This window comes from Oncorhynchus tshawytscha, linkage group LG31, assembly GCF_018296145.1.
Source record: "Oncorhynchus tshawytscha isolate Ot180627B linkage group LG31, Otsh_v2.0, whole genome shotgun sequence".
NCBI lineage: Eukaryota > Metazoa > Chordata > Actinopteri > Salmoniformes > Salmonidae > Oncorhynchus > Oncorhynchus tshawytscha.
The window spans coordinates 1141493-1164724 of record NC_056459.1 but is presented as its reverse complement, the minus strand read 5'-3'; the positions used below and the strand labels follow the sequence as shown (position 1 = coordinate 1164724).

The window sequence follows — 23232 nt, the reverse complement described above, 5'->3', positions numbered from 1 at the left end:
AGCTACCCCAGAAGTTGTGGTCGAACAAATTATGCTTTATTACCAACGCGGTATTGCAAACACATCGTTCGTGGCCGGTGTTTGCAGACTTTTTTTTGTACAGCTTTGACAGTGCTACTGTAACATGCAAAGACCCAAACGGCATTCCATAGTATGTATGTCGTGAAGCTATTAGCAGTGACGCTATTACTGTGTAACTCCGGTAGGGTAACATCTGAAAAATAGCGCACTTGGTAGTGTGTACCGGTGCTCGACCAGTCGGCGAAAGCCAACATCACCCACGACAGAGAACGGTTGATTGTCAAGGGTAATGAATTCCATTATCTTGCCTTTAATGGATTAATGGATTAAGCCTTTAAGTTGTCTCACTGAAATGTTCTTACTCTTTCTAATGACTGCTCGATCCACACAGCAGACATTGCGGGCTAGGTTAGGAATGCTGTGTTGCACGTGGAGCGCAAAATTTGTAGCATCATTACATCATGTAACTACGTCATATAGGTATGCACGGTTTGACATCGTTTTTTACCATCAGCGTTAAACTAGACATCGGTCCGATACCGATGATGGCATTTTTAGCTAATATTGGCCGATTCAGATATGTTCACAGATATCGTGTATCCCTAGTTAATTTGCACGATTTAGTCTAATTAAATTGGCATGAGTACAGTATGTATCTTATTTACAGTGCCTTGCGAAAGTATTCGGCCCCCTTGAACTTTGCGACCTTTTGCCACATTTCAGGCTTCAAACATAAAGATATAAAACTGTATTTTTTTGTGAAGAATCAACAAGTGGGACACAATCATGAAGTGGAACGACATTTATTGGATATTTCAAACTTTTTTAACAAATCAAAAACTGAAAAATTGGGCGTGCAAAATTATTCAGCCCCTTTACTTTCAGTGCAGCAAACTCTCTCCAGAAGTTCAGTGAGGATCTCTGAATGATCCAATGTTGACCTAAATGAATAATGATGATAAATACAATCCACCTGTGTGTAATCAAGTCTCCGTATAAATGCACCTGCACTGTGATAGTCTCAGAGGTCCGTTAAAAGCGCAGAGAGCATCATGAAGAACTAGGAACACACCAGGCAGGTCCGAGATACTGTTGTGAAGAAGTTTAAAGCCGGATTTGGATACAAAAAGATTTCCCAAGCTTTAAACATCCCAAGGAGCACTGTGCAAGCGATAATATTGAAATGGAAGGAGTATCAAACCACTGCAAATCTACCAAGACCTGGCCGTCCCTCTAAACTTTCAGCTCATACAAGGAGAAGAAAATTTAACTTTTTGGCAACAATGCAAAACGTTATGTTTGGCGTAAAAGCAACACAGCTCATCACCCTAAACACACCATCCCCACTGTCAAACATGGTGGTGGCAGCATCATGGTTTGGGCCTGCTTTTCTTCAGCAGGGACAGGGAAGATGGTTACAATTGATGGGAAGATGGATGGAGCCAAATACAGGACCATTCTGGAAGAAAACCTGATGGAGTCTGCAAAAGACCTGAGACTGGGACGGAGATTTGTCTTCCAACAAGACAATGATCCAAAACATAAAGCAAAATCTACAATGGAATGGTTCAAAAATAAACATATCCAGGTGTTAGAATGGCCAAGTCAAAGTCCAGACCTGAATCCAATCGAGAATCTGTGGAAAGAACTGAAAACTGCTGTTCACAAATGCTCTCCATTCAACCTCACTGAGCTCCAGCTGTTTTGCAAGGAGGAATGGGAAAAAATGTCAGTCTCTCGATGTGCAAAACTGATAGAGACATACCCCAAGCGACTTACAGCTGTAATCGCAGCAAAAGGTGGCGCTACAAAGTATTAACTTAAGGGGGCTGAATAATTTTGCACGCCCAATTTTTCAGTTTTTGATTTGTTAAAAAAGTTTGAAATATCCAATAAATGTCGTTCCACTTCATGATTGTGTCCCACTTGTTGTTGATTCTTCACAAAAAAATACAGTTTTATATCTTTATGTTTGAAGCCTGAAAATGTGGCAAAAGGTCGCAAAGTTCAAGGGGGCCGAATACTTTCGCAAGGCACTGTATATATTTATCACATGCTTCGAGCATACAGATACAGAGCCTTTGAGTGGAACATCTGTCAGAAAGTGTGATAAATTTCTCAAACAGCAAATGCATAGGAAGGTAGGCTTCATCAATGCGTCACACACCTTTATTTAACTAGGCAAGTTAAAAAACAAATTCTTATTTACAATGACGGCCTAGGAACAGTGGGTTAACTGCCTTGTTCAGGGGCAGAACAACAGATTTTTACCTTGATAGCTCGGGGATTTGTTCGAGCAACCTTTTGGTTACTGGCCCAACGCACTAACCGCTAGGCTACCTGCCAGTCATTTGCAATGAGCTGGAGGCAGTATGCCTTTTGAAAACATATTAGGCCTGTCCAACATTTTTTTAAATATATTGGTCGACCAAAAGTAGTCGACCAATCAATTGGGAGAAGTTTTTAAAACGCCTATTTAAAAAAAAGACACCTATGTGTTTAAATAAAATCTATTATGATCTCTTATTAAATAATTAAGACACAAAAATGACTCGACGGAGCCAGAGATCAAGATAGCCTAATCAGAAGGGAAAAAAACTTTCAGACCTTGCTCCTCCCGCTGCTGGCCTTCGCAGATTCTGCCATTTCGTTCTTGAAGTTGCCGGTAATAGGCTACACCAAGGGTAGGCAACCTTTTCCAATTGGAGTCCCAATTTATCTTACCATTTCTAACAACCTGAGTGCCAGCTATGATTTTCATATGCACATGTTTGTGGAACAGCTTCATTTATAATAGTCTTTGTATTTCAAAATCATCATTGTCATGTGGTTCTAAATCTAAATGAAGATGATGCAAATCTAAAAGTAACTTCGATTGCTAACCATGTAAAAAATAGCCTACATAAAGCCAACAAATAAAAACATTGCAGCCTGCAGGTAGAAAATATCCAATAAACCACATTGCAGACAGGTCATGCCTAGCCAAAGAACTTGAAACATTATTGTGTCAATTCTGTTCTGTCCTGCAGTTCAGACGTCTTTTGTCCTCGTCTTGTCGTGTCCTGTATATACATATACATATATATATACATATAGGTATATACGTATATACATATACATATACATATACGTATATACATATACATATACATATACGTATATACATATACGTATATACATATACACATATACACATATACACATATATACACACATATATACACACATATATACACACATATATACACACATATATACACACATATATACATATACATATACATATATATACATATACATATATATACACATACATATATATACACACATACATATATATACACATACATATATATACACACACACAACTTTTTTATATACATTTTATTTTTATTTTCCATCAACTCATCTACAAAACACTCTCCTGCAACCCGCCTCACCAATTTATATTTATAAAAAAGTATTATTTACCTCAAATCTGTAATCCTCCAAGAAGCTAGCCAGAAACTCCAAGAAGCTAGCCTGAAACTAGCCAAAAGCTAATCCAGAAGCTAGTTCAGAAGCTAGTTAGTTTCTTTACTGGCAAATCGTTAGTGTTCAGCTAACCACGGTTTGTGGTCATCAGCTATCCTTTAGCTCGAAAATCTATCGCCAGTTCTGTACGGCGCAGCGCGGCTCGGAACGGAACATACCGGACCAATTTTTCTCTCCATGTCCCTGGATTTCGACTGCTCTCTAGACATTCATACCCGGATCTCACAGCTAGCTAGCTGCTTTCCGTGTGACTATCGGCCTTCGTCGATTCCGGAGCAAACATCAATTATTCCCGGAGCTAGCCAGCTCCGTCAATCACTCCTGAGTTCCATCAATCACTCCTGGGCTGCAGTCACCTATTCGGACCTGTTTTACTGCCTACGCGGAGCCCCACCGGGCCTTCACAACTGGACTGCCGACGTTATCTACCCGAAGGAGATCCGGCTGGCTCCTCCGTCGCGACGTTACCTGAACGCCCATCTGCGGCCTGCTAACCGTTAGCTGTCTTACCGGCTGCTAGACAAATCGGACAATTTATTTATTTTTATTATTATGTTTTCTTCTTGGGCCTCTATAACTATATCTATTGTTTTTATTTTTGTTGTTGTTGTGTGATTTGGATTAATCCCCTCTACCACACGGAACCCCACTAATCTACTGACGGAACGCAAGAGGTGGCTAACAACAGACCTCCATCCTATGCTAGCTTGCTACCAATGGCCTGGCGAGCTGTCTAAATCGCCGTGACCCCCAACCAACCTCTCCACTCACTGGACCCTTTTGATCACTCGACTAAGCATGCCTCTCCATAACCTCTTAGGGCAAGGTGAGACGTCTGCGTCTCACCTAGCCAACAGGAAATGGACATGCGCAATGCCAAATGCTAATCGTACTCGATAAAACTCAAACTTTCATTAAAACACACATGCAGGGTACTCAATTAAAGCTACACTCGTTGTGAATCTAGCCAACATGTCAGATTTTTAAAATGCTTTTCAGCGAAAGCATGAGAAGCTATTATCTGATGGCATGCACCCCCCCCGCAATACCGGAAAAAGACGTAAACAAAAGAATTAGCGTAGCCGGCGCTACACAAAACGCAGAAATAAAATATAAAACATTCATTACCTTTGACGAGCTTCTTTGTTGGCACTCCAATATGTCCCATAAACATCACAATTGGGTCTTTTTTTCGATTAAATCCGTCCATGTATACCCAAAATGTCCATTTATATAGCCCGTCTGATCCAGGAAAAAAACAGCTTTTCAAAACGCAACGTCATTTTTTTTTATTAAAAAAGTTGCCGATAAACTTTGACAAAACACTTCAAACTACTTTTGTAACCCAACTTTAGGTATTTGTAAACGTTAATAATCGATCAAATTGATCACGGGGCGATCTGTATTCAATAGCAGCTACTCTTGAAATCATGGTCCAAATTCTCTCTTCCAGAGACTTCCTGTGTGTACTGGATGACAGGAAGTGCCTATTTGTCATTTTACCAAGGATTAACTTCAACCCAATTGCCAGTACTGGCGACATCGTGTGGAAGCTGTAGGAACTGTAAACTGGCCGCTATGTATTTTCCCTTGCCATAGACAATACAGAGACTGGCGGATGGATACTTTTATTTATTTTTTGTGAACAGGTTTTTCTTGGGATTTTGCCTGCTATTCACGTTCTGTTATAGTCACAGACATGATTTAACCCGTTTTAGAAACTTCAGAGTGTTTTCTATCCACACATACTAATCATATGCATATACTATATTCCTGGCATGAGTAGCAGGATGTTGAAATTTTGCGCGATTTTTAACAAAATATTGAAAAAATGCAGGAGAGCCTTACACTGTCATCTCAGATTTTCAAAAAATGCTTTTCAACCATAGCTACACAAGCATTTGTGTAAGAGTATTGATAGCTAGCATAGCATTAAGCCTAGCATTCAGCAGGCAACATTTTCACAAAAACAAGAAAAGCATTCAAATAAAATCATTTACCTTTGAAGAACTTTGGATGTTTTCAATGAGGAGACTCTCAGTTAGATAGCAAATGTTCAGTTTTTCCAAAAAGATTATTTGTGTAGGAGAAATCGCTCCGTTTTGTTCATCATGTTTGGCTGAGAAAAAACCCCCGAAAATTCAGTCATTACAACGCAAACTTTTTTCCAAATTAACTCCATTATATCGACAGAAACATGGCAAACGTTGTTTAGAATCAATCCTCAAGGCGTTTTTCACATATCTATTCGATGATAAGTCACTTATCAGATATCAGATATCAGATATCACAGTCAGATAGGAAACACTGTCACCACTGATAAATCCACCATAATTGAGAATTTCAATAAGCATTTTTCTACGGCTAGCCATGCTTTCCACCTGGCTACTCCTACCCCGGTCAACAGCACTGCACCCCCAACAGCAACTCGCCCAAGCCTTCCCCATTTCTCCTTCTCCCAAATCCATTCAGCTGATGTTCTGAAAGAGCTGCAAAATCTGGACCCCTACAAATCAGCCGGGCTAGACAATCTGGACCCTTTCTTTCTAAAATTATCTGCCGAAATTGTTGCCACCCCTATTACTAGCCTGTTCAACCTCTTTCGTGTCATCTGAGATTCCCAAAGATTGGAAAGCAGCTGCGGTCATCCCCCTCTTCAAAGGGGGTGACACTCTTGACCCAAACTGCTACAGACCTATATCTATCCTACCGTGCCTTTCTAAGGTCTTCGAAAGCCAAGTCAACAGATTACCGACCATTTCGAATCTCACCATACCTTCTCTGCTATGCAATCTGGTTTCAGAGCTGGTCATGGGTGCACCTCAGCCACGCTCAAGGTCCTAAACGATATCTTAATCGCCATCGATAAGAAACATTACTGTGCAGCCGTATTCATTGATCTGGCCAAGGCTTTCGTCTCTGTCAATCACCACATCCTCATCGGCAGACTCGACAGCCTTGGTTTCTCAAATGATTGCCTCGCCTGGTTCACCAACTACTTCTCTGATAGAGTTCAGTGTGTCAAATCGGAGGGTCTGCTGTCCGGACCTTTGGCAGTCTCTATGGGGGTGCCACAGGGTTCAATTCTTGGACCGACTCTCTTCTCTGTATACATCAATGAGGTCGCTCTTGCTGCTGGTGAGTCTCTGATCCACCTCTACGCAGACGACACCATTCTGTATACTTCCGGCCCTTCTTTGGACGCTGTGTTAACAACCCTCCAGGCAAGCTTCAATGCCATACAACTCTCCTTCCGTGGCCTCCAATTGCTCTTAAATACAAGTAAAACTAAATGCATTCTCTTCAACCGATCGCTACCTGCACCTACCCGCCTGTCCAACATCACTACTCTGGACGGCTGGACGGCTCTGATTTAGAATACGTGGACAACTACAAATACCTGGGTGTCTGGTTAGACTGTAAACTCTCCTTCCAGACCCATATCAAACATCTCCAATCCAAAGTTAAATCTAGAATTGGCTTCCTATTTCGCAACAAAGCATCCTTCACTCATGCTGCCAAACATACCCTTGTAAAACTGACCATCCTACCAATCCTCGACTTTGGCGATGTCATTTACAAATAGCCTCCAATACCCTACTCAACAAATTGGATGCAGTCTATCACAGTGCAATCCGTTTTGTCACCAAAGCCCCATATACTACCCACCATTGCGACCTGTACGCTCTCGTTGGCTGGCCCTCGCTTCATACTCGTCGCCAAACCCACTGGCTCCATGTCATCTACAAGACACTGCTAGGTAAAGTCCCCCCTTATCTCAGCTCGCTGGTCACCATAGCATCTCCCACCTGTAGCACACGCTCCAGCAGGTATATCTCTCTAGTCACCCCGAAAACCAATTCTTTCTTTGGCCGCCTCTCCTTCCAGTTCTCTGCTGCCAACGACTGGAACGAACTACAAAAATCTCTGAAACTGGAAACACTTATCTCCCTCACTAGCTTTAAGCACCAACTGTCAGAGCAGCTCACAGATTACTGCACCTGTACATAGCCCACCTATAATTTAGCCCAAACAACTACCTCTTTCCCAACTGTATTTAATTTTTATTTATTTATTTATTTTGCTCCTTTGCACCCCATTTATTTTTATTTCTACTTTGCACATTCTTCCATTGCAAAACTACCATTCCAGTGTTTTACTTGCTATATTGTATTTACTTTGCCACCATGGCCTTTTTTGCCTTTACCTCCCTTCTCACCTCATTTGCTCACATTGTATATAGACTTGTTTATACTGTATTATTGACTGTATCTTTGTTTTACTCCATGTGTAACTCTGTGTCGTTGTATCTGTCAAACTGCTTTGCTTCATCTTGGCCAGGTCGCAATTGTAAATGAGAACTTGTTCTCAACTTGCCTACCTGGTTAAATAAAAGGTCAAATAAAAAAATGAAAAAAATAAAAGAATCCGCCAAGCTGATCCTCAACACAGGGGCACCTTAAGGGGTGCATGCTCAGTCCCATCCTGTACTCCGTCCCCTCCCGTTCTCCTTGTTCACTCATGACTGCATGGTCGATGGTGTCAGGACAACAACCTCTCCCTCAACGTGATCAAGACAAAAGAGAAGATTGTGGACTACAGGAAAAGGAGGACCGAGCACGCCCCCACTTTTTTGTACCCCCTTTTTTGTACCCAATTTCATGGTATCCAATTGGTAGTAGTTAGTCTTGTCTCATCGCTGCAGCTCCCGCACGGCCTCCCGCACGGAGGCGAAGGTCGAGAGCCATGCGTCCTCCGAAACACAACCCAACCGCACTGCTTCTTGACAATGCACATTCAACCCGGAAGCCAGCCGCACCAATGTGTCGGAGGAAACACTGTACACCTGGTGACTTGGTCAGCTTGCACTGCACCCGGCCCTCCACAGGAGTCACTAGTGCGCGATGAGACAACGATATCCCTGCCGGCCAAACCCTCCCTAACCCGGACGACGCTGGGCCAATTGTGCGTCACACCATGGACCTCCCGGTCGCGGCCGGCTGCGACAGAGCCTGAGCTCGAACCCAGAGTCTCTGGTGGCACAGTGTCGTCCGGGTTAGGGAGGGTTTGGCCTTCGACCACTACGCCACTCGGGAGGCCCACACCCCCATTCTCATCAACGGGATGTAGTGGAATAGGTTGAGAGCTTCAAGTTCAAACTATCATGGTCCAAACACACTAAGACAGTCGTGAAGAGGGCACGACAAAGACTATTCCTCCTCGGGAGACTGAAAAGATTTGGCATGGGTCCCCAGATACGCAAAACATTCTACAGCTGCACCATCAAGAGCATCCTGACTGGTTGCATCACTGCCTGGTATGGCAACTGCTCGGCCTCCGACCGTAAGGCATTACAGAGGAAAGGACGTACGGCCAAGTACATTACTGGGGTCAAGCCATCCAGAACCTCTATACCAGGCTGTGTCAGAAGAAGGCCCTAAAAATTGTCAAAGACTCCAGCCACCCTAGTCATAGACTTCTCTCTGCTACCGCACGGCAAGTAGTACCGGAGCGCCAAGTCTAGGTCCAAAAGGTTTCTTAACAGCTTCTACCCCCAAGCCATAGGACTCCTGAACAGCTAATCAAAGGGCTACCCAAGACCTCTCTTTTACGCTGCTGCTACTCTGTTTATAATCTATGCATAGTCACTTTAACTCTACCTACATGTACATATTACCTCAACTAACCGGTGCCCCCGCACATAGAGTCTGTACCGGTACCACCTGCATATAGCCTCTTGTTATTTTCCTGCTGCTGTTTATTATTAAAACATGACACTTTCTTTTTTTTTTTTTTTTTTTTTTTTTACTTAGGGCTGCAATCCCGTTAATGGGATAGATATGACAGTCAGTGAAAGTGCCGGGCGCCAAATTCGAAACAGAAATCTCAATAAATTTCTCAAACATACATGTTTACATTTAATGTAGAATTATAACATAATTCTACCCTGTATTTCTATAATGATAAATAATGTTTGTTCATTAGGAAGGGGTTATGTAGCATAGACCTAGGAAGAAAGGAATGTATGTGTGTGTCAAAAGAGAACGAAGAGGTGCATTAACCTATGTTTGAACCGACCTGGCTGTAACTCTGGGGAGATTAGATAAAACAGGGAGAGCCCCTCCAGAGCTCTCGTATTTGGGGGAGACTGGAACCGTCAGCTGAGTGGTAATAAACTGTGGTGAGACTCATGAGAAAATTCCTGTTGATGTGTATGTATGAGTGTAGGGTAAGAGAAAGTTATAAAAGGAATGTCTTTGTATATGTACAGCAGCGCTCTCGTAAATAAACCTTGCCGACTACGGTAGACTGGCCTCTGACTTTCATTTTAATAAGAACCTTAAATTCTTAGTAACAGACAGAGGATTTTAATTGAAGTTCAGTTTATGAACATTGAGAACAAAATTCTCATAGCAGTATCTTATACTGTTTTAAAGGTAATCTTGTTGTTAATCCCACCACAGTGTCCGATTTCAAATAGGCTTTACAGCGAAAGCACCACAAACGATTATGTTAGGTCATCACCAACTCACAGAAAAACACAGCCATTTTTCCAGCCAAAGAGAGGAGTCACAAAAAGCACAAATAGAGATAAAAATTAATCACTAACCTTTGATGATCTTCATCAGATGACACTTATAGGACTTCATGTTACACAATACATGTATGTTTTGTTTGATAAAGTTCATATTTATATTAAAAAAATCTGTATACATTGGCGCGTTACGTTCACTAGTTCCAAAAACATCCGGTGATAATTGCAGAAACACATCATTTTACAGAAATACTCATTATAAATGTCGGTGAAAAAACAATTGTTAGACATGGGGAAATATAGATATACCTCTCCTTAATGCAATCGCTGTGTCAGATTTTGGAAAATGCAAACCATGCAATAATCTGAGAACAGCACTCAGAAAAAAAAAAAATATCCACCATGTTGGAGTCAACAGAAATCAGAAATAACAAATATTCCCTTACCTTTGATGATCTTCACCAGAATGCACTCCCAGGAATCCCAGTTCCACATTAAATGTTTGATTTGTTTGATAATGTCCATTATTTATGTCCAAGTAGCTACTTTTGTTAGGGCGCAAATCAAAAACGCTCGTGCAGGTCCAGCCGAACGTCGGACGAAAAGTTCAAAAAGTTTTATTTCAGGTCGTAGAAACATTTCAAACCAAGTATAGAATCAATCTCTAGGATGTTTTTATCATAAATCTTCAATTACGTTCCAACCGGAGAATTCCACTGTCTGTAGAAAAGCCATGGAACGCAGGTTGCTATCATGTGAAATGCGCGTGACCAGGACCTGGCTCTCTGCCAGACCACTGACTCAAAGAGCTCTCATCCGGCCCCACATCACAGTAGAAGACTCGTTCAAGTTTCTAAAGACGGTTGACATCTAGTGGAAGCCGTAGGAAGTGCAACTTGAACCATATCCCACTGTGTATTCGATAGGGTTGAGTTCAAAAACTACAAACCTCAGATCTCCCACTTCCTGTTTGGATTTTTTTCTCTCAGGTTTTTGCCTCCCACATGAGTTCTGTTATACTCACAGACATCATTCAAACAGTTTTTAGAAACTTCAGTGTCTTCTATCCAATACTACTACTAATAATATGCATATATTAGCAACTGGGACTGAGGAGCAGGCCGTTTACTCTGGGCACCTTATTCATCCAAGCTACTCAATACTGCCCCTGCAGCCATAAGAAGTAAACACGTTTATTTATTTATTTTACTTCTTAAAGCATTATTGGTTGAGAGATTGTAAGTAAGCATTTCTCTAAGGTCTACACCTGTTGTATTCTGGGCACATGTGACAGAATTAGATTTTAAATAGTTGATCCACATTTTAGGCTAAACTGTCTGATCTGATGCATCAAACTCCTTGCTTTTGAATATTTATTTTTTATGTAACCTAAGTCTACTGGTTGTATGAATTTAAAATCAAATCAATTTGGGATCTATTGTCTCACAACTGTCCCAGAGTTTGCTTGGAATAGGCTGTGTCTTTGTCAACAAGTTGCTCAATACAATAGGTCAAGTTTTCTACTATTTTGGATTGTAGAGTGACATGCACTGAGTGTACAACATATTAAGAACATTTACCTAATATTGAGTTGCAAGGGCTTTGTTCCAAACAAAACAACTATAAGTGTGCTTGCTCTAGTTCATCAATGGCACAGCTAGGAGAGCTCAAAAAAGCACCCTACAGTTGGGAGACTCTTCTTTGAGTCATACAAGTGCATTGAATGGACTTACTGTGCATACTTTGGAGAGCTGTGTGGCCACTTGTATATACCAGTTGGACCTCTCTCAAACCTTTGGCATTTAAAAAAATAATTGATGCACCTACCCTAAATTTTCCAATATTATTCTTATGTTACTGAATGTATCCAGAGTATTTTCAGATTTCATTTCAACAAATACATTGGAAAGTACAGTAAATGTAAAATGTTCATAAAACCAGTGTAATGTTTAGACTCAGTCTTGTGTCAGGTGAACTGCCGTGTCCTCATAATTTCCCCACAATCTCCTAACGGTTCCCTTGTAATTGCTTCCAAGGGTATGCATATGCTTTCCATATTTCTTCTGTAAAAAAAAATGTCAATGTAGCCCTCTCCATATAGGCTCATTCCCACGAGTGTAAAGGGTTAAAAGCAGTGCACTACATAGGGAATAGGGTGCCATTGGGGATGTGCACATACTCACCAATGGTCATATTTATAGACTCTGGCTCCAGGCCAGTCAGAAACTTCCTACGGAGGCTGATCCCTTCGAAGTCCACGTAGACCCGCCGGAGAACTTCAAACCCATTCCCAGACACCATCTGGAGAGTGGAAACGAGAGTGCAAATCCTGAGACATAATTTTGGATGCCGCTGACAAGTCACAGTGAAAGTGGTGGTGCACACTGTTGGAAAGATGACTGTTTCTTTGTGTGCGCCTCAGCCCAATTCTAAAAGTTCACCTTCTCACTGACGAGGTCGCGGTGCCTGGAGCAGAAGACCTTCCTGTCCTCCTGGAAGACACAGTTGCGGGTGCGGGCGCACATGAAGTGGTAGTTACTTTGACAGGATGAGAGACAGCAGCCAACAGTCGCCCCCGCCTGGGCACAACGCTCACAGCGCTGTAGGGAAGAACGGTACAATGAGTAGAAGAGAAAAGAAAACAGAATGAGAACGACTAGCAGAAAACTCCCTGAAGAGTAAATATTCTCATTATAACTAAAAATGGGCATAGCAGACTTGACAAAACAATTCTCTCTTTGGAACAATAAAGCTCCTATTATTTTATGGCAATGTTAAAAACAGGAAACTGCACACCTATGTCTGAATACAAAGTCTATTGGGTAAGGATGTACTCCAGCTTTGATATGTGTCCCAAATGTCACCCTATTCCCTACATAGCCCACTATGGGCCCTGGTCAAAAGTAGTGCACTTTATAGGAAACAGGGTGCCATTTGAGGCGCACCTATGGTTATGTTCAATGCATTCTTACCATGTGGCGCCCCCTGGAGACAGCACTGTGTACTTGGAGTAGAGCTCCGTTGTCTTCGTACACCTCAGCGGACCACAGGCAGCAGTTGACGTGGGCCCACTCGTTCTGCCCCAGGTACAGCAGCCTGCCTGCGTCCTTCAATAAAAATGAGGACATTCAGATTTAGAGTGGACCTGAGACAACATTCTGGGATAGCTGCTAACACCATTACTGTGGGTATAATGTACTACAGAAGTGTTTCACAACTCCGATCCCTGAGTACCCCAAACAGAATAAATTATTTGTTTTAGCCGCATAGAAGAACAAACTCAACTAGTCATGTACTTGTTGAATAGTTCACTAATTGAATCGGGTGTATGGCCACAACAAAAATGCATTCTCTTTCAGTCAGTCATCTTCGGTACAACACACTATGGAGGAGTCACACACTCACGACTTCGGTTGAAGGATCTACAATCACGCCCGACAAGGCCAATGAAATACAGGGCTCGCTGGAAGACCCTCCTTCCACATGTGATAAGGGTGAGACTCGGATTCATTCTTTCAATTATTCCACTCTTCACGTTGGTGTGAACAGGTACATTTCACAGTACTTAAACAAATAATCAGAACACGAGACTGTCTTATGTCGCGCCAACTTAACTGTCCCTTAGGTTGTAGAGCGTGCTCACCCTCTGGACGACGTGTGCTGTAGTTTATGATTAGGAAACTTGTGAGAACAGTACAAACAATGAATTATTCTTCTAATTGCTTGGCCTGGCTTCAGCAATAGATAATACAGGTAACGAGACCAAAACGACAAGGTGGGTTCAGGTTTACCACCACGCCCCCAATGAATTAATAGCTATCCATGTTTGTTGTCTTATGTCTCGGCACATGGTCAGGCCGCCCTCGCTCTAATCAGTTTGTGTACGAGACTAGGGGATGGCTGGGGCTTGGTGTTTTAGATGACTTCCTCTCCCGGCTCCTGTGTGCTCTTGCCAGTTATAGGAGACTACTCGAAGAGAGAGGATGACCAGGTTCTGTCTGTGTGCCTTGGTTAAGCACCACTTGCCTCTTCTCAAAAGAGTCCGGGTTCCACATCAATGATCCGGTCCTACATAAATAGCAATCACTAACTCAGAGAGGCTGCTCCCTACATTGAGACCCATTGACTGACCACTTTAATAAATGGATCCCTAGTCACTTTATACAATGCACTATAAATAATGACACTTCAATAATGTTCACATATCTTACATTACCCATATCACGTGTATACTGTATTTTATACTATCTATTGCACCTTGCCTATGCCGTTCAGCCATCACTCATCCATATACTTACATGTACATATTATCATTCACCCCCTTAGATTTGTGTGTATTAGGTAGTTGTTGGGGAATTGTTAGATTACTTGTTAGATACTACTGCACTGTCGGAACTAGAAGCACAAGCATTTCGCTACCTCGCATTAACATCTGCTAACCATGTCTGCGACAAATAAGTTTAGATTTGATTTTAGCCATTCCAGCGTCCTAATGATGGAATTGCTTGGGTAACCCTCTTGTTTAGTGTATGTAGCCAGCATTAAGTTGCTTGGTTATTCTTGGTTAAACTGACTGTTGCAGTCAGAGGCGAGCTAGCCTAGCTTAAACTAGAAGCCTTAGCATGGCTAAATTCAGTTAGCATGCAAAACTTCTGGCAAATAAAGCTTATTAGCTTTCCGCCAGTGATACGGCAATCCTATTCCTATTTCAAATTCTTGGAGTTGGAGGGAGTGGAGGAAGCGGGGCATGCAGGCACCTCAGATGAGGAAGCAGCCGCCGAGCACTTGGCTCGGGTAACCCCCAGAGCAAGGGGCCTTAGCACGGGTCTGATCGACCGGTGAGCCCCACAACAAAAATATTACTGTGACGTCAGTGCCCCCACGTTTGGTTAATAACAAAACAGGGTGCTACGTCAGAATTTACTGGAGCCCCATGTCCATAAGGGGCAGGGCTTCATCCAGGCTATAGAAGCACAACTTAGCTTGGAAGCTTGTCCATGTTTAAAGCCTCCTCTGTTACCCCAAGTTCCTTTGTGTTCACAGGGTTCAAGTGGTATATCAATCTCCCCAAGGTGAGAGTAATAAGTTGGGCGACTCGCTCTCAGTCCACAAGAAGGCTCATCACTGGGATTCATTGCAGATTCCTGCCTGTAGCTCACTAGTCCACATGAGGTGCTTAGTGATACAGGTTATGGGTTTCATTCTAGGAAATTACATTCAATTACCAATTGCCCCGTCTGTTACCACAGGTGTCAATTTTTCAGTGCGGTCTGTCCCTTCTCCAGCTTGGTTGAAAGATTCTGTGGCACTGGTAACTATGAAAAAGAACAATGAACCAATCTCTCCCAGTCCATATGGTGGCGCCCCGCCCCTTCAGATGGCACTTGACGGGAGGCTCGCTGTCGGCTCCTAACAACGGTGTGCATGCGCAGTGTTGCTATGGATCATGCGAACAGTGACGTCGGGGGGGGGGTACAGGCTACAACTTTTGCGCATCCCCCACACTTCGGCGACGGAAACAGTCGACCTGATGACGAGGCCTCAGAGCCCGTTTTGAGGGAGGGAATAACCTCCCTTCTCCAGACCCAGGTAACCGGAGAAGTCTATGTCAGATCCTGGTTGTGCGGTTGTCTCAGACTGGTCTCCAAACCAATTGCTCCCACATGGGACTTGGCCCTGATCCTCAACTTCAAAATCTCCCTGCTCATGACTTCGGTCATGGCTAAACATGTTGGGTGTTATCAGTACAAACTTTCTGTACTCAGTTCACCCGGGCAACTAAGGTGACGTTGAGTCCAAATGCAACCTTCCACCCGAAAGGTTTCCATTTTTGCCTCCTTTTCCTTCTGAACAGGAACAGGAGTTTAAATGTCCTGTGTGAGCTTTATGCCCATTCTGCTAATCCAGCTCGTGGCAGGGCAGTCCATAAGCAGCATGTCTCCCACTGGATTGTGGAATCTCTCCGGGCATATTACAGCAGGCAAGGGTTAAATAGTGGTGTACGCGCCCACTCCACCAGCGGTCCGGCAGCATCTTGGGCATGGTTTAAATGGTTGAGTGTAGGATACATTTGTGCTGCAGTGAGTTGGGCATCGCCACATACTTTTGTGATGTTTCATTGCTTGGATGTCACTGCTCCCAGTTAAGCCCAGTGTGCTTACGGCTGGGACGGGGAAATTCACTAGGCAGCGCGCTGTGTGCACGATACCCAGACTGCCGCATCTGGCGGGGTCGGGTCTGGATGGTCTGCCACGGGCAGTTTAATTTAGTATCCGTTGGGCTCAGCTTGGGGCGTGATTATATATCCCCATAGTATGTTGTACTGAAGTTGACTGAATGAAAGGGAACGTAACGTTATGACTATAACTACTGTTCCCTGAAGGAGGGAAACGAGATACAACTCCTGTTTCGCCCCACACTGCCCGTTTCTGAGCTCAGTGAAGGAATTAATCTGAGCCTCACGCTTATCACCTGGGGAAGGCGGGGCTTCCAGCAAGGTGTGTATTTCAGGCGATTGTAGATCCTTCAACCCGAAGTAACGAGAGTGCGACTCCCCCATAGTGTATTGTACCTCGTTCCCTTCTTCATGGAACAGTAGTTATAGTCATCAAGTTACATTCTGTTTGAGATACTCAAGGACCAAAGTTGAGAATCACTGTACTACAGTACCAATAATGCTCTATTTATGGTTTTATTTTAGTAAAGATGTTTCTGAAGCTAACACAATGGTGTCCCGTCTCCTCATCAATACAATTACTGTGTGGGATCAGTACAGAGGGGGGAGGGAAACTCACGTTGGGTGTGGCGTCTCCACATTGTTGGCAGAGTGCACACTGCCTCTCATCTTTGGTCCAGTCGAGTTCCAGAGCCCCGGTTAGAGCACAATGTGTACCTACTCAAGATAGACCAAACACATTCATTAATCATTGAATTGATTCACATTGTTAGGATGAAGTAAAAAGCTAGATCACCATCAGTCCTTATAGTCAATTACTTTACGCACAACAAACATCTTGTGCCGGTGAATGGGGTTACATGCCTGCTTTGAGAAAGGCTTACAGAGGGAGTGATAGATACATAATATAATGCATTACTGCACTATATAATGCACTACTATTGACTCCATACCGTGGGATTTGAGTGTGAGGCTCTCCAGAGCCCGGGACTGATGGGTGGTGACTGAGTACAGGGAAGGGATGCTGTTCCCCTGCTGGAGGCACCCTGAGACCCTGGTAACTTGGTATGTCCTCTCCAGCCACTGTGCATAGCTGTGCTCCTTAGAGGGTGGAAGAACTGCCTCAGGGAGCATACCACTGAGACCGAAGAAAAGGGGAGGGGGGAGACTTGTTCAGCAACAGAGCCTTACTAAAATATATTTATTTGTATATTTTATTTATTTATTTCACCTTTATTTAACCAGGTAAGCCAGTTGAGAACAAGTTCTCATTTACAAATGCAACCTGGCCAAGATAAAGCAAAGCAGTGTGACAAACAACAAGAGTTACACATGGAATAAACAAACATATAGTCAATAACACAATAGAAAATTCTACATACCGTGTGTGCAAATGAAGTAAGATTAGAGGTAGGGCAATAAATAGGCCGTAGTGGCAAAATAATTACAATTTCGCAAATAAACACAGGAGTGATAGATGTGCAAGTAGAGATACTGGGGTGCAAAGGAGCAAAAAAAAAGAAACAAATATAAAATAAATAACAATATGGGGATGAGGTAGTTGGATGGGCTATTTACAGATGGGCTATGTACAGGTGCAATGATCTGTAAGCTGCTCTGATAGCTGATGCTTAAAGTTAGTGAGGGAGATATGAGTCTCCAGCTTCAGTGATTTTTGCAGTTCGTTCCAGGCATTGGCAGCAGAGAACTGTAAGGAAAGGCGGCCAAAGGGGGAATTGGTTTGGGGGTGACCAGCGAAATATACCTGCTGGAGCGCATGCTACGGGTGGGTGCTGCTGTGGTGACCAGTGAGCTGAGATAAGGCGGGGCTTTACCTAGCAAGGACTTATAGATGACCTGGAGCCAGTTGGTTTGGCGACGACTATGAAGCGAGAGCCAGCCAACGAGAGCATACAGGTCGCAGTGGTGGGTCGTATATGGGGCTTGGTGATGAAACGGATGGCACTGTGATAGACTGCATCCCATTTGCTGAGTAGAGTGTTGGAGGCTGTTTTGTAAATGACATCGAAGTCAAGGATCGGTAGGAGTCAGTTTTACGAGGGTATGTTTGGCAGCATGAGTGAAGGATGCTTTGTTGCGAAATAGGAAGCTAGATTTAATTATGTATTGGAGATGCTTAATATGAGTCTGGAAGGAGAGTTTACAGTCTAACCAGACACCTAGGTATTTGTAGTTGTCCACATATTCTAAGTCAGAACCGTTCAGTGATTTTTGCAAGGCGGGCGGGCAGCGATCGGTTGAAGAGCATGCATTTAGTTTTACTTGCATTCAAGAGCAGTTGGAGGCCACGGAAGGAGAGTTGTATGGCATTGACGCTTGTCTGCAGGTTAGTTAACACAGTGTCCAAAGAAGGGCCAGAAGTATACAGAATTATGTCGTCTGCATAGAGGTGGATCAGAGAATCACCAGCTGCAAGTGCGACATCATTGATGTATACAGAGAAAAGAGTCGGCCCGAGAATTGAACCCTGTGGCACCCCCATAGACTGCTAGAGGTCCGGACAACAGGCCCTCCGATTTGACACACTGAACTCTATCAGAGAAGTAGTTGGTGAACCAGGCGAGGTAGTCATTTGAGAAACCAAGGCTGTTTAGTCTGCCGATAAGAACGCAGTGATCGCGACAGGGTCGAAAGCCTTGGCCAGTTCGATGGATACGGCTGCACAGTATTGTCTTTTGTCGATGGCAATTCGTATATCGTTTAGGACCTTGAGCGTGGCTGACGTGCACCCATGACCAGCTCGGAAACCAGATTGCATAGTGGAGAAGGTACGGTGGGATTCGAAATGGTCGGTGATCTGTTTGTTAACTTGGCTTTTGAAGACCTTAGAAAGGGCAGGGTAGAATAGATATAGGTCTGTAACAGTTTGGGTCTAGAGTGTCTTCCCCTTTGAAGATGGGGATTACCGCGGCAGCTTTCCAATATTTGGGGATCTCAGACGATAGGAAAGAGGTTGAACAGGCTAGTAATAGGGGTTGCAAAAATTGTGGCGGATCATTTTAGAAGGAGAGGGTCCAGATTGTCTAGCCCAGCTGATTTGTAGGGGTGCAGATTTTGCAGCTCTTTCAGAACATCAGCTATCTGCATTTGGGTGAAGGAGAAATGGGGAGGCTTGGGCAAGTTGCTGTGGGGAGACCAGAGCTATTGACAGGGGTAGGGGTAGCCAGGTGGAAAGCAAGGCCAGCAGTAGAAAAATGCTTCTTGAAATTCTCGATAATCGTAGATTTATCGGTCGTGACAGTGTTTCCTAGCCTCAGTGCAGTGGGAGGAGGTGCTCTTATTCTCAATGGACCAGAACTTTTTGGAGCTTGTGCTACAGGATGCAAATTTCTGTTTGAAAAAGCTAGCCTTTGCTTTCCATTCAGGCCAAGGAGATACTTTTTTTTTAGTATTATTTGCTAGCTTTTCAAAAATAAGTATTCTATGCCTGCTTTATCTTTCTGAAGGCAAAACTATTTGTCATAATTGGTTTGTTCAGGGATTTTCCCTTTTGTCTTCTTGGCGTAAATGTAGTGTATCCATTTACCTTGGGAAATCTTTGGAGATTGGGTCCCACATTTTCTGATCCTGGCTATGAAACCAACTGAAAGTCTCCTCCAGCAACTGAAGGGACATAGATACAGTGCATTCGGAGAGTATTCAGACACCTTGACTGTTTCCACATTTTGTTACGTTACAACATTATTCTAAAATTGATTAAAATATTTTGTCCCTCAATCTATACAAATTACCCCATAATGACAAAGCAAAAACAGTTTAAAAAATACAAATATATAAAATTTAAAAAACTTAAATATCACATTTACATAAGTATTCAGACCCTTTACTCAGTACTTTGTTGAAGCACCTTTGGTGGAGATTACAGCCTTGAGTCTTCTTTGATAGAGAGGGGTTGAGTTAAATGCGGAAGAAACATTTCAGTTGAATGCACTCAGTTGAACAACTGACTAGGTATCCCCCTTTCTGGGGTATGACACTATAAGCTTGGCACACCTGTATTTGAGGAATTTATCCCAGATCCTCTCAAGCCATGTCAGGTTGGCTGGGGAACATCGCTGCACAGCCATTTTCAGGTCTCTCCAGAGATGTTCAATCGGGTTCAAGTTCGGGCTCTGGCTACGCCACTCAAGGACATTCAGAGACTTGTCCCGAAGCCACTCCTGCATTGTATTGGCTGTGTACTTCAGGTTGCTATCCTGTTGGAGGGTGAACCTTCGCCCCAGTCTGAGGTCCTGAGCGCTCTGGAGCAGGTTTTCATCAAGGATTGCTCTGTACTTAACTGGTCTCCTAGTCCCTGCCGCTGATAAACATCCCCACAGCATGATGCTGCCACCACCATGCTTCACCGAAGGGATGGCGCCAGGTTCCCTCCAGACGTGACCCTTTGCATTCAGGCCAAAGAGTGGAATATTGGTTTCATCAGACCAGAGAATCTTGTTTCTCACGGTCAGTCCTTTAGGTGCCTTTTGGCAAACTCCATGCGGGCTGTCATGTGCCTTTTACTGAGGAGTGGCTTCCGTCTGCCCACACCACCATAAAGGCCTGATTGGTGGAGCGCTGCAGAGATGGTTGTTCATCTGGAAGGTTCTCCCATTTCCACAGAGGAACTCTGGAGCTCTGTCAGTGTGACCCTCGGGATCTTGATCTTGTAGGCCCTTCTCCCCCAATTGCTCAGTTTGGCCAGGTAGCCAGCTCAAGGAAGAGCGTTGGTGGTGCCAAACTTATTTCATTTAAGAATGATTGAGGCCACTGTATTCTTGGGGACCTTCAATGCTGCAGACATTTTTGGTACCCTTCCCCAGATATGTACCGCGACACGATCCTGTCTCTGAGCTTTACGGACAATTTGTCCGACCTCATGGCTTGTTTTTTTGCTCTGACATGCACTGTCAACTGTGGGACCTTACATAGACAGGTGTGCCTTTCCAAATCATGTCCAATCGATTTAATTTACCACAGGTGGACACCAATCAAGTTGTAGAAACATCAAGGATAATCAATGGAAACAGGATGCAGCTGAGCTCAATTTTGAGTCTCATAGCAAAGGGTCTGTTTACTTAGATTTTAAAAAATCTAAAAATCTGTTTTCGCTTTGTCATTATGGGGTATTGTAAATGTATATAATACATTTTAGAATAAGGCTGTAAAGTAACATTTTGAAAAGGGGAAGGGGTCTGAATACTTTCTGGATGCACTCAGTGTGTGATCTTTATACATTTATTATTTTTATTTTACCTTTGTTTTACTAGGCAAGTCAGTTAAGAACAAATTCTTATTTTCAATGACGGCCTAGGAACAGTGGGTTAACTGCCTGTTCAGGGGCAGAACGACAGATTTGTACCTTGTCAGCTCAGGGATTTGAACTTGCAACCTTTCGGTTACTAGTCCAACGCTCTAACCACTAGGCTACCCTGCCGCCCCTGTATGAACCACTTATTGCGGCTACCCTGCCGCAATAAGTGGTTCATACACAAAAATATTATTTTAGAGTTATTTTATTCTGTTTTATTAATTGAGGCAATTAATCAAATATAATATTTTTTTTTATGCGGACTATACTAAAATAGAGTAAATATGCAAATAAACAATATAATGATATGGCACAGTATGGCCCATAACAAATGGAGGAAAGGTCTTTCTACTAACCTTCAGGTAGTGAGACCGGGCCAAACAGGTGGGCCTCAGGTCCTCAGGGAGAGACTCCTCCTCCTTTAGCCCCTTCCTCATCACCATGACAACATCCTCATGGAATGATTTCTGATTGGTAGACAAGAGCAGGAAAAACAGGTGTCAAGTTTAGGAAACGGATATATTGTTGTACAATATGTGAGATTAAATTTACTGTGTGGAGTCTTCCCTCCCATTAGAACATCTATAAGAGCATCTGCTAAATGACCAAAATGTATTTAAAGTGATCAGATTGTGGTCTGAAAAGAGCTACATGATTCACAGTGGAACATTGATGTCATGATAGCAAAATCAACAACCGCTAGCTAGGTCTTAATAGTTTTCATGTGACATAATTCAAATGTTTATAAAGGACTGGGGTCTCTCACCAGTGAAGTGTACTGGCCGCCTGTACATTTTTGACCCACGGCATGTAGGTCGCAGATGGGCTGCTGTTGGTCCCTGAAAGCATTTAGTTCCGTGGATTCCTCACACTGCAGAAAACAAAAGAACAGCATGGTACAGTAAAATGGAGACCGATGTCAGGGATATACAATCCATAAGACAGTCTAAACGTGTAAAAGTTAAATAGTTTTTATACTTGATTTTGGATATAGAGAAGAGCCATGTTATGAAAGTGAGAGAGCATGTTACGAGTATCTGACTTGTGACTACTTGACGTCTTTACTGTGATGGCGGCAGACATTACCTCTCTGCAGGTTATCAGGTGCTGGGCGGAGGAGTCAGAGAGGAGGTTGGTCAGCACATTCGCTAGCCCCGCCCTCAGCCTTTCCTTCAGCGCCTCCTTCCAGAATATGGGCTGTGATTGGCTGCAGCGTGTACAGGAATATACTACGCTCTCTGGCAGGCTAGACATGATCTCATACAGGTCATCTGGGAGACAGAAGAGAAGCAGAATTTCAATATAATGGAGTGGGTTTATAGTGGGATAGGCTCTTAAGTTAGGGCCTACCTGAACAATTGGCCCAGCGTCGTCCAGGTTAGGCCAGTATATGCCGTCATTGTAAATAATAATTTGTTTTTAATTGACTTGCCTAATTGAATAGGTTAAATAAAATTAAATAGTTGGTGGCATCTTCCCCTACACATACTGTTAATAGGGGTGGTCACCCCTTCGCCTGGAGAACTACCCTCTTGCAGGATTTGGTTCCAGCCCTTATATCCAACACACCTGATTCTACCAATGAGATGCTCCTTGGAATCTTGATTATCTGGATTAGGTGTGTTTGTATAGGGCTAGAGCAAAAGCCTGCATACC

The 23232-nt window shown here is 43.2% G+C and overlaps 1 protein-coding gene across 1 annotated transcript in view; it reads right to left on the bottom strand.

Annotated features, from left to right (window-relative positions):
* LOC112230014 (histone-lysine N-methyltransferase 2B) overlaps positions 1 to 23232 on the bottom strand; it is an 85965-nt gene that overhangs the window by 20119 nt on the left and 42614 nt on the right. The window contains exons 17-25 of the mRNA XM_024396231.2: positions 22663 to 22847; positions 22343 to 22447; positions 21933 to 22043; positions 19813 to 19889; positions 17219 to 17403; positions 16885 to 16982; positions 13063 to 13197; positions 12532 to 12690; positions 12274 to 12391 (exon numbers count right to left, since the gene is read on the bottom strand). Coding sequence (XP_024251999.1) covers positions 12274 to 12391; positions 12532 to 12690; positions 13063 to 13197; positions 16885 to 16982; positions 17219 to 17403; positions 19813 to 19889; positions 21933 to 22043; positions 22343 to 22447; positions 22663 to 22847 — 1173 coding nt within the window. The remainder of the gene's footprint in view (positions 1 to 12273; positions 12392 to 12531; positions 12691 to 13062; positions 13198 to 16884; positions 16983 to 17218; positions 17404 to 19812; positions 19890 to 21932; positions 22044 to 22342; positions 22448 to 22662; positions 22848 to 23232) is intronic.